The sequence below is a fragment of the Heloderma suspectum genome, chromosome 1 (genome assembly GCF_057233095.1).
Source record: "Heloderma suspectum isolate Gila_16-S chromosome 1, 16-S_ref, whole genome shotgun sequence".
Taxonomy (NCBI): domain Eukaryota; kingdom Metazoa; phylum Chordata; class Lepidosauria; order Squamata; family Helodermatidae; genus Heloderma; species Heloderma suspectum.
In genome coordinates this window covers 205,320,909-205,338,411 of record NC_139458.1, presented here as the reverse complement: position 1 = coordinate 205,338,411, position 17,503 = coordinate 205,320,909, and the positions used below count along the sequence as shown (strand labels likewise).

Sequence of the window (17,503 nt, the reverse complement as noted above, 5' to 3'; positions counted from 1 at the left end):
CTAGCGCAGCAATTTCTTCTGCTAACAGTACATTGCATTTAGGCCTCTGATTCTAGGATCATAAATGAGATTTTCCTTAAGTGGGTGTAGGGAAAAAACATGTCCGAAACACTTGCACAGTATCAATGATCAAAATAGCACAGTTATCACAATTCTGTGCACTTCCAAATATATGTAATCATGGCAAAATAAACATTTACTTGGTGTTCACAAGGGATGGTGTCCATGCTTTGTGCATACATGTTCTGTATGTGGTTTATCTCTGGGTAAGACAAATGTGAAGCACAACTTTAAACACTGTATTTTAATTTGTTATATTGTTTTAATCTGTTTTAAATTGTTTTTGTAAGCTGCCTTGAGTGCCATGTTTTGGTAGAAAGGTGGGGTATAAATAAATAAATAAGCAAGCAGCCCCTCCCAGCTGGTCCTCAGGCACAGAATCCCTTATTATCTTTGATCCATCCATTATCCCCCTGATGCTTGTTCTTTCCCTTTCCAATTATTATTATTGTTCCAAAACAACCAAAGTAGCTTACATAATAGAAAATATAAAAAATATTTGTTTAAAGAATTTTTACCGCATTCTTCAGCCAAATACTCACCCAGAGCAGCTTCCATGATAAGATCTCGATAAAAACAAGACAGTCCCTACCTGCAGGCCTACCATAAAAATACAACACAAAAGGAAAAAGCAATGAGGAGGGAAGACAAAAATAAGGGAACTCAGACACCTATTCATAAAATTACATAGCATTTACCTTGACCAGTGGAATGGAAAGCATCCAGAGAGTAAAGAAGCTCTCCAAATGGACCTTGTCTCTCTCAGCAAAGCCAGTGGATTGGTCCTGCTTGCTATCTCCCTCTGCCGCAGCCTGATGGAATAGAAATACATCAATTACTAAGTCAACAAAGTAAAAACAGCAGCACTAAAGCATTGACTGAGATTGCAATTAAAACAGAGGGTTAGGAGCAGCAGACTAAAACAAATTTATGCAAACAACTGATCAGATGTTTGGGGTTTGAACAAAAGAGACTTAGGGGCCAGAGTGACTGGTTAATATTCCTCAATGGCCAGAGAATGTCTTTGGGAATCGTTGGAGGATGGCTGAATTCAATTTTGGAGAAGTTCTCGGGACCACATTCCAGTGATGAGCAGGACCAAAGACAAAAGCGGTTGCTCTTGATTTTAAAAAGTACTTCAGTTCATGTGTTGGTAGATGAAACAAATCCAAACGTGTAATAAAAGTGTTCAATATACACATATTGATTGCATTTGCATTATTTTAATGCTGTGATTGTGCTTTATGATTACAGGTGGAGGTCGAAACCCAATCACTCCACGGTATCTACGACACTTCAATACAGTTACGATTAATGAGTTTGATGATGCTTCAATGTACACAATTTTCTCCAGAATATTAGATTGGCATCTTACTATATGGTACGTGACTTTGGTGTATTGTGGCATATTAAAGTAGATAATGAACATATGGCTGTTGGTTGGCTACCAGAATATCTCTGTATGATCTGGCTCCTTAGATGCTTTGCACACCTATGCCTCAAGTGATTGAGATGCCAAGATAAAGATTATGGAATTGTTAATCACTTCAGGATCTCACATGTGTGTTTGATATTCACGTATTTATTTGATTTACAACTTGCCTTATCTCTTTACCTTAAAGCAAAAAAGTACTTTAAAACAAAAACGTAGCCTCACATTTAACAACAAAAATCTACTAGCATACAGCGTATACTGAGTTAAATAAAGCCAGTTCATCTTATTCCCAGTTATTAGTTCTGGCACAAATATATTGCTTCAATAAGACGCTTGAATTTTAGTGGGCCTCCAAAAAATGGAGTTCTGGAATGTTAAACAGTCATGCCTTCCAACCACTTGGTAATATTATCTGATTTGGCTTCCATTGACTATACCTTGTGCACAAAGTCAAACTGAATTCAAACTTTAATAATATATGGACTATCACATTTTTCTTTACTTCTCTTCTCTGCCTTGCAAGGGATGCATGAATTCTGATTAGTTTGCCTTCTTGATCTCTATGGAGTTGCCACCTTGAGCTTTGAGAAAGATGGGATTGAAGTATAATAGTGCTAGAGACATTGGCCATGCTGGTTGGTGATTATGGGAGCTGCAGTCCAGCACATCTGGAGGGCACTAGGTTGCAGAAGGCTAATCCAACCTACTTAAGGCCGTAATGCTAAAGACATTTAGTAAGGAATAAGCCTTACTGAACATGGGGCTTAATTCCAAGAAAACATGCACAGGATTGTGCTGTCAGTCTGCAAAGTGTCTCCTCCATTCCATCAGCAAACTACAATTGCAACTTCCATTCCATCAGCAAACTACAATTGCAACTTCCATCAAGCCCAGCAGCATCTTTTTTTTTTTACCCATCCATATACCTGTTTTCTTTTTTTTCCTGTTTAACATCTGGCTGGAGGAAGGGTTTGGGGAAACAGCTTTCTAATTTTTTGTTAGTTGGTCCTAATAAGGGTATTGTGCTACTGTTGCTGCTTGATTATTTTTTTTCTAATGGACCGACTCAGCTGCCTGCACTGTTTGTCCCCAAGGATGTTTTTGAATGTGCTCTCATCATACAGAAATGACATTCTGATGGTATCATCAGATATCATCAGAGTGTCCTTGCTGGTAAGTGTCGGAGTGCAGCCAATTCTCAAACTCATTTGTGAAGGATACAGGGGAGTAGACACTCTCTTCGTATGTTGTGCCTGAGCCATTTAATGCTGCATAGGGCAATGGATTGCCAGCAGCACCTGCTTTGTGTGTGTGTAACATTACTGGAAGCCGGCACAAATGGGAAGCCTTGCCTTCAAGACGTTGGCTGCTGTGTCTTGGGTTGCATCAACCCCCCACATAGCTATCAGTTGCTCTGCCTCAGGTGTTCTGAATGTATGCATATGCATACCCAAATAAGCAAGTTCCAGCGTTAATCATTTCTGTATGTTACTTGGAGCAGAAAGAGATTTCCACTGGAAAAACCTGAAGATTGTAATGGTAAATTCTACTATTAAGTACTGAAATAAGAAAACAACAAAAGCACTTCTGGAATTGATTGCTTCACATGCAGTGGAGACTGGTGAAGCATTTCATTAGTGAGAACCATTAGCCACTGTTCCAGGGTGGAGAATCCCTGTCCTTCGTGGTAAGTGTTGGGAGGCAGTGGTGGAAGTCAGGGGTGCCCAAGTCAGTGCCATGAAAGTCTGAAGTAACTGGCTGGCTAGCTGCTCTGAGTAAAATTTTATTGTTTTAAATTGTTTTATGGTGGGTTGTACATCGCCCAGAGTGGCTGGGTGACCAGTCAGATGGGCGATTAATAAATTTAATAAATAAAATAAAAATAAAATCAATCCAGGTCAGGGGTTGCCAGCCAGCCACCATGCACTTGACACTGTGCCGACTGATAAGCCTCTGCCTCCACCATCACCTCCTGACAATTATTGGTAAAGATATGAATTCTCTTCTTCTCTTAATCGTTGTGTAGTGATTCCTGATGATTTCCACTAGCAAACAGCTTCACTAACCACTGCTGCTTATATCTGACATAGGAAATCTCCTTCTCGTGGGCTGAATATGGTCCGCATGCATTCCCCAGTCCCCTTTTACTGTAAATAGGAGCTCTGAAAATAGAGTGGTCCCTAGATCACCCTTAAAATGACTTGAGGGAGACTCGGGGAGGGTTGGAATGGAAGGGGGGACCCCCAAGGGTAGGTTCCACATTTCAGAACATGAGACTAACTCTGCTAAGGGTGCAACCTGTCAGTGGGTAATTTGTGCACAGCTGATAGCTGTCAAATTGAGGAAGAAGATCAGATTGCACCCTTAGCAATCATATCCCCAGGGTTTGAAGTGTGGACCCTACCCTTGGGGGTCCTCCTTCCATTCCACCCCTCCTCAAGTCACCCCCAAGGGTGACTTTTAAAAGGGTGATCTAGGGTCCACCCCATTTTCGGCACTCCCATTTGCAGTAAAAGGGGAGCTCCAAAAATAGGGTGGACTCTACCGTTAAAACCACTTGGGGGAGGGAGATTCGGGAAGGGTGGAATGGAAGGGGAGACCCCCAAGGGTAAATCCCACACTTTAAAACCAAAGGATAACTTTGCTAAGGGGATGACCTGGTCCCCTACCACCCCCTGCCCGCTGCACTCTGTCAGTTGTCAAAGGCTGTCAAACTAGCGTATATTTAGCCCTGTCTTGTCAATTACCTTGTATGTTTCCCAGTAAGCTTTGTTCCCTTTGACAGTTGAAACATACAAGGCAAGGCTATATATAGTTTGACAGCCACAATTGCGAAAAAGGGAGCCCAAAATAAAAAGAAAAATAAATTGCAAAGAGATTTGCAAACATTCCTAGGGCCAAAAAAATAATGTAAAATACATTTCAGCCCTATTTGGGGGGAAAGTTGGGGCACTTTTTTTTTTTAAAGGACAAGTGACAGCCCCTACAAAGTGCCACTTGGGTGCTGGTGGCAGGGCTGTCACTGTGGCATGGACAAGATTGCTTGGCAAGAATGGCAGGGGTTTCTTGTGGGCATTGGCTTGCTTGCCAGTGCCCGTAACCCACGATGGGTTGGACGTGCGGGATTTGGACAACACGCCAACCCATCGTGAGTACAACAGCCCCTAAAACAAACTGTGGGTTGTTAGTTGCTTGGTTGCTTGCTGTGGGAATCAGTCTGGGTTCACATGACATCACCCACAAGAGGAGGGTTGGGAAGTATGAGTGTGAGAACAGGGCATATATGTGAGTAGTTTGATGGGGTCAATGGTATGTGTGTGTATGTATGAATGAATGAACGGTATGAATAGGGTGTGTGTATGGATGGTGTGTGTGTCTGTGTATGTATGTATGTGTGTATTGGGGAGTGTATGCCAGCCGTGGCTCCATCCACTTTGAGTGGTAGCGCCACTCACTGCTGGCATGCAATCCCTGACATTATGGCTTTGGGCCAATTCAGCCCTTGAGCTGAAAAAGGTTCCCCACCGCTGGCTTATATTTTATGGTAATTAATTGTGACTATAATATTTTATAGTCATTAATTATGCTTCACAGCCAGCTTTGACTAGCAGCCTGAGGAGTTCACTAAGTGCAGGAAATTGTTTAAGTTTATGTGAAGAGTTGTACAAATCATCCTCTCTTCCATTTTAAATTTAAATTAACAGCTACAGCTTCCCCCCGGATTGTATTCAACTGACTTCACAGATTATAAACAGCACCATGACTATATATAAGGAAGCTATGGACAATCTGCTCCCTACTCCAACTAAATCACACTATTTGTTCAATCTGCGTGATTTCTCTCGGGTTATTCAAGGTGTTTGTCTGTCAAGACCTGAAACAACAGAATCTACAGGAACAATAAAACGCCTTTGGGTTCATGAGGTAAACTTCTTGTTAGTAAATAACTGATGGCTCTGTCTTAATTTGATAAAAAAAAGAAAGTATTTTCTTGTAAGAGTTTAGTGAACTATTGTGAGCTTTATGCCTGCGATGTAGGAACCCTTAAGTAACAGCTGTGGGCATTCTTGTGTGTGTGTGTGTGTGTGTTGTTTGTGTGAAATGTATAGGTAATACAATACATATTGATAATGAGGGGGTCTAGAAACTCTCATGGCTGCAGTTGTTACAAAATCTTGAGAAGCTGTGTTTTGATTTGAAAACACCATCATTTTTTGCCTTCTGTAGTTATTCACACTTAGCAGGAGTCAACGACAGATATTCCCAGTTACGAAGGCAGCAAGTCCTTAAGAGGGAATCAGAAGTACCTACATTATTTGATTTAGAACATGCCTGTCCTTTGAACTGCTTTAATAATAGAAACTTTATTAAACCCATACATTGTTCTGTGTATTTCTCCCCACAAAGATGCACAAAATGCATATTGGAATATTTTTATTGGGTCTAACTTTTTGTTGACATAGGACTCATGTATGTATCCTATTACAATGTTGCATGACCCATTATGACTTTTGAGATCAACCATGGGTGGCCTTTTAACAATACCATTGTTGTGCGTGGTCCAAACAGTTATTAATTAATTAATTACATTTCTATACCTCTCAATAGCAGAAGCTTTCTGGGTGATTCACAACATAGTATAAAACTTTAAACATTCAAAACCACAGCATAAAACCAAAATAAAAATCCGCAGCAGTGACGAGATGTAAAATACAGTAATAGATTTAAAACAACAGAAACTGAAAGACTAAAATACCTGGGAAAATAAGGTTTTCACCTGGTGGCCCAAAGAAAACAATGTAGATGCCAGGTGAGCCTCTCTGGAAAGGTAATTTCAGAATTGGGGTGCCACAATGGAAAAGCCATATGGAGAAGCATTCTGAGTAGCTGTTGTTCTTTTCCAATTATGGAAAGCCCTCCATCTGGACATTTACCAAAGTACTAACCTGCGCAGTTTTCAGAAGCACTATCAGACTTGTCTGTTTCAGTTAGCTTTCAGGCATCAGGACTAAGCCAACAGAGAGTCTGGGACATCGAATTATACTTTATAGAGGCCAAATTGTTTTAAATCGTTACCCACCTGAATCCTTTAGGATGGAGGTGGCTATAAATCTGAATAGCTAAATCATTTTTTTTGTATTTGATATAGAGTTTTGTGTAACTCAAAAGCTTGTATTCTCCTGTACCAGTATTGCATAAACATGAAGGTATTTACTGGCTCCGAGGTTCTTGCATTTCCCCCACAGAACTACATAGGACACTACCTGCACTTCTAATTTGGAGATCTGAGTAGTTGTGTGTGTAAGACTACAACCTGTTTATGCTAATCAATGTATATTTTGCTGAAAGGAAAAATATATTTTTCCATATGATACATAGCATTCATTTTGATTAGTGTTCATCTCTGTTTATTCTACCTTACAAGCTTAATTTTACCTGAGATAATTTACATTCCTGTTTCATATTTGTGACTAGAACGTCACACTGGGACTCAAGCAATCATACTGTCATTTATTATGCAGGTCCTTAGAGTATATTATGATCGCTTAGTTGATAAAGCAGATCGATCCTGGCTTGTTGGATGCATCCAAGAAGTAGTGAAAAGCCAATTTGAAGAAGAGTTTGATGAACTTTTCCAGAGATTGGACTTCAATTATGATGGTAGGGTGGAAGAGGATGATTTGCGAAGTCTGATGTTCTGTGATTTTCATGATCCTAAAAGGGAGGATATAAACTACAGAGAGGTCCTGGATGTGGATCATTTGAGAGTTGTTGTAGAGAGCCATCTGGAAGAATACAATAATATGAGCAAAAAACCCATGCAGTTGGTTTTATTCCGATTTGCCATAGAACATGTTTGTAGAATTTCACGTATTTTGAAGCAACCTCGTAGCCATGCTCTTCTGGTTGGTGTTGGAGGAAGTGGTCGGCAGTCCCTAACTCGTTTAGCTGCATATATGTCAGATTATACGCCTTTTCAGGTTGAAATATCCAAGAGTTATGGGAGCAATGAGTGGCATGAAGACCTTAAAGTCATCCTAAGGAGATCTACTGAAGGTGAGATGCAAGGAGTTTTCTTATTCACTGATACCCAAATAAAAAGGGAGTCATTTTTAGAAGACATCAACAACTTGTTAAATGCTGGAGAGGTACCAAACCTCTTTGCAGTAGATGAGAAGCAAGAAATTTGTGAAAAGATGCGCCAAATAGACCGCCAGCGAGATAGAACAAAGCAGACGGATGGTAGCCCCATTGCTCTTTTCAACATGTTCATTGACCGTTGCCGAGACCAGCTGCATGTTGTACTGGCCATGAGTCCCATTGGAGATGCGTTTCGTAATCGTCTTCGAAAGTTTCCAGCTCTTGTTAATTGCTGCACTATTGATTGGTTTCAGGTAGGGCTCTGTGTAAGGTGCACATTCTGTGATGCAATACTTCATGTATACATAATGGCTGCATATGGGCAATCAAATCTTCATGTGACATGTCATGGTATGAATCAGCCTCTTCAACTTACATGCAGCCGTTTTGCTCCTCTCTTTGCACAAGCAGGGAAACAAGCCAGGAAATCACAGTTAACTATAATTTCCTCTGAACTGGGAAACTATGGTTTGTGACTTCCAAACAAGCTAGAAAATGAAGTCATGGCTTAAAGCTGGCTTCTATATCATGGCTTGTTTTGAAGCCATTAATCATAGTTTCCCAGTTTGGATGTAACAGGAAGTTTTGGTTAATTGTATTTTTATTTTTTTATTAAATTTCTTAATCACCCATCTGGCCGGTCACCCGGCCACTCTGGGCGATGTACAATGGTACAATTTAAAACAGTAAAATTATACATTAAAACATTATTTAAAAATACCCTAACCCACCCCAAATGCTTGTCTGAATAACCAAGTTTTCAGTGTGTGGCGGAAGCTCATTAAAGAGGGGACATGGCAGAGTTCCCTAGGGAGGGAGTTCCACAAAGTGGGGGCCACCACAGAGAAGGCCCTCTCCCTTGTCCTTACCAGCTTAGCTGTCCTGGCTGATGGGACAGAGAGAAGGCCATCCGAGGCTGATCTTGTTAAGCGGCCTGTCTGGTGTTGCTGGAGGCACTCCTTGTGATAGGGTGGGCCGGAGCCGCATAGGGTTTTAAAGGTCAAAACCAACACCTTGAATTTGGCCCAGAAAACAACTGGTAACCCGTGCAACTCCTTCAGTACCAGAGTGATGTGATTATGCCGGTGGCTGCTTTTAATCAGGCAAGCCGCCACGTTCTGCACTAACTGCAGCTTCCGAACCATCTTCAAGGGTAACCCCACGTAGAGCGCATTACAGTAGTCTAGACAAGAGGAGACCAGGGCATGTACTACCCATGGGAGCAGATGGTCGGGAAGGTAGGGGCATCCAGGTTTGATGCGCCACTTATGCAAAGGGAGGAGTGAAGTGGCTGTGTGCAGGTGCATGAAGCTCATTCATATCTTGATTTATTACGCCAAGATTTGATCATTCAGATGTTAGCGACAAGCAACATAGTTTCTTTAATGTGTCATTCTAGGTTGAAAATATTTAAGCCTAATGTTTTGCCTGTTGCTCTGAGGTTTTTTTGATGTGCAGTGGGGGTTTAAATGGAAGAATATACAAACATATATTCCCCTTCGTTCTGAAATGGTAGACTCCTAGGAAGATTGTACCATGTGATTGTTCTGAGCATGTAGATTAGTTCTAAGTTACCGACTTAACCCCTTAAACCTCTCCACATTCCTGTCTGAGGCTTTGGAAGTGATGTGAGATTTGGGGCAAAGCGCTAGGAAGCCCTCCTCTCTGCGTTTCAGCTTCAGTCTGAATCAGGCCCCCCTCTGCAGCTGCTTTTGAGCAAGAAAGAAAAGCTGGCAATTCTAGACATGGAGCACCCACATCATGATTGGTTTGACCTATATGTTCTTTGATTTCGATAACCTTAACTATGCTTAACTCTGTGTGGGACTGTGGCTTCTGTATATTTCACAGAATCCCTCTAGTGCACTTTCAACGATGGCAGCTTGAAGGAATAAAGCCTTTCATGAGATCTTAGTGTGCTGTGTTTTCCCTTTTTTAATGTCTATGAACAGTAAACATTTTTATGCAATACCTTTTCCCCATAACAACAGTAAAATAATTTGTTTTGCTTCCTTAAATTTAGTCCTGGCCTACAGATGCATTGCAGGCTGTTGCCTGTCGCTCCCTGGAAGATATTGAAATGTCAGAGGAAACCCGGAATGGCTGCATTGATATGTGTAAAAAATTTCATACTACTACCATTAATTTGTCTGAAACGTTCTTTGCTGAACTCCAGAGACACAATTACGTAACACCTACTTCATACCTGGAGTTAATTTCCACGTTCAAAACCCTACTGGAAAAGAACAGAACGTAAGTACTATTAATACAGCATTTGCTAGCAAAAAAAAATCTTGCAGTGTTTTCCCAACCCATAAAAACTATTTATATATGCAACAAGGGATGCATGCAAAGAGGAATATGGTACAGTGCATAGTTCACACAGACACTGGGTCTTGCATGCACAAAAGAATTGTTGTTAAATCCATTATTCCGTTCTTGGAGATACTCACACAAAATGTCGGATGCTGTTAAAATTACTTTAGACCAAGGACGCAAATAGTTATTTGCTTGGTCACCTATGATGATTATTAGTAAGGATTTCCGCCAGGTGACCAGCCGAAGAAGCTTTTGTAAAAACTGAAAGAGTTTGCATTCCTTGTTTTTCTTTCTGTCTCTGTCTCTCTCTCTCACAGTTGATGTGCCCCACATGACTGGCGTAGGCATGTACGGAAAGTGGGCTAGTAAAAATCTTGTGGATCACTGATTTCTGTTTCTTTGCAAAACTATTTCAGATTTTGCCTCCCACTCCATGTCTGGGATTTTTATTAGAACATGTTTGCATTTTAAAGTTTTATTTTGGATGTTAATGCTGTATGGTCAAATTTTATTGAATATTGTATTTTGAGATTGGTTGTAAGATGCTGTTCATTCTGTTGTAAGATGTATTCATTCATTTAGCTAGCACCTTTTTATATTACTTTTCCAGAGTTCAAATCAGCTTAGAAAGCAGAATAAAAACAACCACATACAACACTCTAAAACTAAACCTGGGGTGCAAAAAAGTGCATGCCCCCAAGCCTTGTCTGGCAGTCCCCAGACCCCCAGCATCTGCCACCACCAAAAAAAGAGGCAACAGGGGGAAATGCTACAGAAGCCTCATTCCTAAAGTGTCCCTGGAGCATCCTAGGAAGTATTGCTTCAAGGTTCCTGCCAGCTTCCTAAGAACCTGTTGCTAGGGCATTTTTTCCTCTTTTGTGGAAATCAGGTTGGGGTGGATGTGGAGGAGCTTCAACGCCTTGATGCTGTTGCTGCAAGTCCAAGATCTGTTGCTGCTGGGTGTGTGTGAGTGTGTGTGTGTGTGTGTGTGTGTGGTGTGCGAATGTTTGAGAGTTCATGCACATGTGTGTGGGAGGGAGGGAAGGGAATGTGCTGAGTGCACGTATGTGTGTGTATGTGTGCAGCCTCTACCACCCAGCAGACACCTGATGTGGCAGGCCTTGGGACCAAAAAGGTTGTATATCCTTGCTCTAAATAATAATAATAATAAAAATAAAAAAGAACTTGTAATGGCTGCAACTCAAGAAGAAAGAAAAATCAAGACAGCCTGCCAATGTTAACAGCTAAATGCCAGAAGAAATAGATGTATGTTGTAACCCTAATGGAAGGAATGGAGTGTTGAGGAGCACCCCCTGAATTCAGTAGGATGTCGTCCCATTGCCCTATAGTAGAAAATCCTGCTTCTAGCAGCCGAAGTAAAGGTATACAGAGCAAGGCCTGATCTCCCAAATGCAGGCATGCAGGAGTCAGTATAGGGAGAGGCTCTCTCTGAACTCTGTGGGTCCCAGGGTATGAAGGGTTTTAAATGTAAGCACCAGCACCTCAAATTGGGCCCAGAAGTGTGTAAACTGTGCCGTTGCTGCAACACCAGTTGAATATGTTCACAATCTGTAGCCCAGTCAGCAAAAAATGAGGCATATATTTTTAAATAAATAAAGTATCTGTTTTCTCTAAAAGCAAGTCATTGAGGTAGCCTGGGATGTAATATGAAATATGTGAAGTCAGCTCAACTTCTGGGTAGATCTGTGTGTAGGATTGTGAAGTTCAGTCATGCTCAAGAAGATTGTTATTAGATGACTGTGTAAGGGGAAATGGGAGTAGGAGAGAGTTCAGGAAAGGCAAGTGATACGGGCCAGGGTTTTTTTAGGTTAACTTGATGACCCTTGAATGGATGCGTTGGCCACATCTCCCAAATTACTTCCAGTCAGGTGATGAAAATGAAAAAAAGATATGAAGTTGGCTTGCAGAAACTGGATTCTGCTGCGGCTCAGGTGGCCACAATGCAGGTGGAACTGGAAGCCCTGCAGCCCCAGCTCAGAGTCGCTAGCAAGCAGGTTGACGAGATGATGATTGTTATTGAGAAGGAGTCCCTAGAAGTTGCGAAGACGGAAAAAATAGTCAAAGCAGACGAGGCTGTGGCCAATGAGCAAGCGATGGCCGCCAAAGCGATCAAAGATGAGTGTGATGCTGATCTGGCAGAGGCCTTGCCCATCTTGGAAAGTGCCCTGGCTGCTCTTGACACTTTGACTGCACAGGTATGGCTAGCAGGGCATCTTTTTTGCTTTTTGCTCAAGTGTACTGATTGAAAAAACAGGAAAGAGCTGGCTATAAAACAGCTGCTATGGCAGTGTGCATTGTCAAGTCAATTTACATTTGTATATCTCCTTTCCATATATAATGTTCAATGCTGCACTTGCTGTTACTTTGAGGCATTGTTACAAAATTTTAGTTCTGCACATTTTAAAAGCTACCTCTTACCTTTGAATATTGATGCAATGCCAAAACGGAGTGTCTTCTGTTATACTTTTTTAAAAGGTTGGGATAAACCATAATGTTACACTCATATATAGAGTTATTGGTTCTTGAATATCTGAAGATCCCCAAATTTTATCTTTTTGTTAATGTGAAAGAAAGAAAAATACAGTGAACATTAGCTAGAGGTTATATTGTATGGTAAGCTACTGAAGGCACTTGGTGGTTCTTGAGAAGGATGAGCATGAAAGAACTGATCGAGTCACAGGGCTTGGTCCATTGAAAATGCCATCCATTAATGGTAAATGATGGAAATCTGACAGTTACCACTGGCCCACAAACTTAAGAATTACCAGTACATGCTGACATTCACTGAGTTTGTGACATTTACTGTAAGAATTTTAAGTGTCCCAGTTATTATTAAGTGCTGATAACAAGTATTTGAATTAGTTTAAATTGAGATAGTAAGAGAAGGTCTATTCAGTTGTTACATACATACATGTCATGAGCACATAGCTAGAGCAAAGACTTAAATGAGAGCAAAGAGCTGGGAGAAGACTGAAGGCTTATATGCCTGCTGTTCCTGATTCACCAGTTGCAGCTGAGTCTACTTCTTCATTGGCTATATTGGGCTTCCTCAGAAGTAAACCCTTGCTTCTAAGCAGACCCTTCCTCCTACGTAAACCCTGGGTGAAAGGGTCTTCTGGCAGCCAGGCAGGCATACCAATGGCAACTCTGTGCATTCCACCTGGACTGTCACCATCGATGCTCCAGAAAGCTGTGGTACAAGGGAAGAGAGTCAGGAACCCCGGCAGGGCTCGGGGGGGGGGGGGTGAAGGGGTTCTTTGGGACCTCGGGTGAGGCATCCCTGCAGTGGGACTGCGCAGGTTTCCAAATGTCTTCTGTGGAAGTAGGGTTTGCAGAGGAATCCAAATTGTCCTTCCCTGAAGAAGTCTCCCCTGGGCTTGGGTTGGCCGGGAGCTTAACAATACAATGGCATTTGAGATTGTTATTCAGATTGTTGAATCATGTAGCCAGGAGTTCTAGAAAGCACTTGAATGCATTGAATTATCATCTGACTTGAAAATTATAAGATATGCTACCAGCTTTCAAAAAGGAGGTTTAAAGGAAGGATAGGAAAATTATAGACTAATAATTCAGTCTAACTCTGAAGACTGCACATTTTTTAAAAATTGACTGAAATTACTAAGGAAAATGCTAGGATATATATCACGCATGCACACACACATGTGTATGTATAAATAATTTTTTGAATTGTTATCTTGGAACAGATTTCTATATGATTTTAGACAGAAATGGCAGACACAAAATGCTCTCAGTAGAAGAAAACAACATTGATTTTCAGTGTATATTATGAAAAGTGTTTTACTTTTCTGAAATTTAATATTTGTGGAAAGTGTAGATAGTGGTCAGGTAAGTAAGGAACAGGCATAAAAACTGGGAAAAGGCATGAGATATAAAGTTAAATGATAGGTTTACTGCATCAGGTATAAGATTGACAGGTTTTTATAGATACATTGAAATATAGCTTAATTTCTGAATTATGGAGACAGAAAACCCCAATCTAGTCTTTTGCATAACTATTTATTTCAAGGATATCACGGTTGTGAAGTCTATGAAGAGTCCTCCTGCTGGTGTGAAGCTTGTTATGGAAGCCATTTGCATCTTGAAAGGCATCAAGGCAGATAAAATTCCAGATCCAACAGGCACGGGGAAAAAGATAGAAGATTTCTGGGGTCCAGCTAAGAAACTCCTGGGGGACATGAGATTTCTGCAGTCACTTCATGAATATGATAAGGATAACATTCCTGCAGCTTACATGAGTGTCATTAGAAAACAGTATATCACCAACCCTGAATTTGTTCCTGAGAAGGTTCGAAATGCTTCAACTGCTGCAGAAGGGCTGTGCAAATGGGTCATAGCCATGGATTCCTATGATAAGTAAGTGCTTGTTTGAAAGCATAATACGAAGAATGTTGGGCTTGCTAGATACACTTCCTTGATCCCACTTCCCCAGGCAGTAGAAAGTTCTAGGAATAGCGTTATATCCGATACTACACTAGTGAAAAAATGACAAGAGCTGGCAATGTTCTGCTAGCAGTTGCACAACCACTCACAGAATAACTAGCGCAAGCAACATCTAGCCTCATGATGTTGTGATGAGTTGTGCAACACCTTGTGCAATGCCTTGTGGAACAGCTTGTGCAACATCTTGTGGAATGACTCGCAGACCTGTTTGTGTGACACCATGTGCAATGGCTTGTGAAATGAGTTCCGCAAGTAGAATCAAAGTATTGCATTTGACACTTGTGTAAAGATGAAAATCTGCAAATGGTAGAAGCTTTGTGCTAGAGGAATGACACCACTGGATACAACCCATGGACTTTTATATAATCAGTTCCTTTGTGAAGAGAAAATACTGGGGCAGTATCTTGATTTTGTATGATCTATTTATTTGCAAATATCAGTTGACCAGGTGTGGTGAGCAGACAAGCATCCAGGCACACAGTCTTTAAAGTAGCATGGCTTTTCCCCCAAACCATCAGCCTAACTTTGCAGATTTCCCAGGTTTGCTGCTGGCCAGGTACATAAAATCTGGAGGATTTTTTTTTTTTTGCTGGGTTCACACAGAACTGTCTCTTTCCATTCCTCTACTCCCAAACACACATATCTAAGCAGAATACTGGTCTGAGCACCCACCCTCTTGCGGCTGGTAGGTGTGACCTGCATATCTGGCCCTAGGACATCAACTAGCCACCAATGTTCATTAAACAAGTACTTTGTCTATCCAGGTATACAAAAATCTATGGGGGGGGGGTGTGTGTGGCCATTTTACATAATCAAAAAGCAAACTTCCAACAATATATTTTGATGTTATTGAATAATACTTCTCATGGGAGGTCAGACTCAGAAGTTCTGATTTTGAAAAGAGGTAGGGCAGCATCACATCCCAACAATCAAAGAATTAAAATGTTGGGATCTTCTGTTCAAACATTCTGAATTCTGATCCTAGAATTCTAATGGAAGAAAGCCAACTAGTGGTTCGTAGGCAGGAGTTGGATCGCCAGATGATATGTAAAGCCATTACAGATTTGTGCTGTCTTGCCCAGTATCTCCAGGTAGGGCTGTGAAAGGTTCCTGCCTGAAAGCCTGGAGAGCTGCTGCCAGTCAGTGTCGACAATACTGGGCTAGGTGGACCAAGGGTCTGACTCGGTATAAGGCAGCTTGTTATGTTTCCTGTAATAATGGACATACTGTCAAGTCTATGTGTGGATATGTAAGGACAGCATACTTGACATTTTACCTTCTCTCTAGAGTGGCAAAAGTTGTTGCCCCTAAGAAGATAAAGCTCAACGCAGCAGAAGGGGAACTGAAAGTTGCAATGGATGGTTTGAGAAAGAAACAAGCAGCCCTAAAGGAAGTTCAGGACAAGCTAGCTAGACTACAAAAGACACTAGAACAAAAGAAGCAGGAGAAAGCTGACCTGGAGAACCAGGTGTGTAACTCAAGAGCAGGGGAACCCACGGGAGTGCCGCCTGTTCAGCTGCCTCCATTAGTGTCCCCACGTGTTGTGCAGTGGTGTAGTGGAGCCAAGGCTCTCAGGGTCAAAGCACTGAGACCTTTTGATTAGCAGTGGCTATGACATCATCTGCTTTCCCCCTTGGGCTTCCCTGTTCCATTTCAGCTTAGCCACAATCCTCACAGTAGCTGGGAGGAAAAGACCTACAAAAGACATATATAATACACACACACACACACACACACACATACACGGATCAACATAGTTGCCTGTATTTTTGGATTGTACTTGGGGGTGTGGCTATGGGGACTATCATGATGAGCATCTGCACTTCAAAATTTAAATCTACACCACTGGTGTTGTAGCTTTAGTCTGGTCCAAAAGAAATGGGGGGCTCAGCTTTTGTCTCTATTCCTGAAATATTCCTCCTGGATTTGGGAAGATTAAGGAACACGGGAAAGGAGAAGTCATTTGAAAATATTCACAGGCCCACTTCTGGATTGCTTTTCTTCTGCCCTTCCCTGGTAGGTAAAAAGGTTTGTGGAACAGGTTCACATCTGGCAGACTTGTTGGTTGCTGTACAAACTGCAACCCTTTGTAAAAAGTCTGCTGTCTCTAATATTAGTAGACATCTTTTTAAAAACTGCTGGGCAGAAAACACAGTATGCATTCAACTCATTGTCCATATCCATGTGAAAGTGACCTTCATAAGTCAGCGTCATGCTCTCATGAGATATGTATTGCTTATTCAGATGCAGCTGTTTTCTATATCGCATATAAATCCATGATCAATTTCACATTTCAGACTGAAGGTAATAATTCATTTGAAGGAAAGAAGAATGGAAATGCCATAGACCTTCTGTATTCAGTCATGACAATCTGTCACACACATTTCCTTCCCCCTCCCCCTGCCCCACTCCCATTTTAAGGCTTTACAACTTCAAATCCAAAGGCCATTTATTTGATTGAAAAATAATAATAACATCCAGCAAAATCGATGCATCTGTGGTCATTCTCAAATGCATTAAGAACGAGGTGTGTGACCATTTGCAGTAGCTATATCTGTGATGGCTTCTCCTGAAGTTTATATTTTGATTTTAAGGTTGACTTGTGCAGCAAGAAGCTGGACCGAGCGGAAAAATTACTTGGTGGCCTTGGAGGTGAGAAAACCCGCTGGAGCCAGACAGCTTTGGAACTGGGAAAGCAGTACATCAACTTGACAGGCGATATCCTCATCTCATCAGGCATTGTAGCTTACTTGGGAGCCTTCACATCCAGCTACCGACACGTAAGGAAGGAATGAATGGTATTTTAGGAATCTTAAATGCTTCTGCAGCAAAGAAGCACTTGTTTCCCCCAGCTACCCAAAGGTATACAGCTTTAACTGAATTTGGAACACGAGGTAAAGAGATGAAAATAATAATTGGTGTTTGTTATAAGAAACATAGGAAGGTGCCTTATACTAAATGAGATCATTTATTTATCTAGCCTGATAAATGTGTGTTCTGACTGGCAGCAGCTCCCCAAGGTCTTAAGCACAGATCCTGTCCCCAGATATTGTTGGACTACAGCTC

At 41.4% G+C, this 17,503-nt stretch overlaps 1 protein-coding gene across 1 annotated transcript in view; it reads left to right on the top strand.

Moving 5' to 3' along the window:
• DNAH7 (dynein axonemal heavy chain 7) overlaps positions 1 to 17,503 on the top strand; it is a 194,031-nt gene that overhangs the window by 116,416 nt on the left and 60,112 nt on the right. Inside the window, exons 39-46 of the mRNA XM_084806680.1 lie at positions 1,315 to 1,441; positions 5,200 to 5,419; positions 7,018 to 7,890; positions 9,660 to 9,889; positions 11,841 to 12,171; positions 14,004 to 14,350; positions 15,725 to 15,905; positions 17,032 to 17,217. Coding sequence (XP_084662806.1) covers positions 1,315 to 1,441; positions 5,200 to 5,419; positions 7,018 to 7,890; positions 9,660 to 9,889; positions 11,841 to 12,171; positions 14,004 to 14,350; positions 15,725 to 15,905; positions 17,032 to 17,217 — 2,495 coding nt within the window. The remainder of the gene's footprint in view (positions 1 to 1,314; positions 1,442 to 5,199; positions 5,420 to 7,017; positions 7,891 to 9,659; positions 9,890 to 11,840; positions 12,172 to 14,003; positions 14,351 to 15,724; positions 15,906 to 17,031; positions 17,218 to 17,503) is intronic.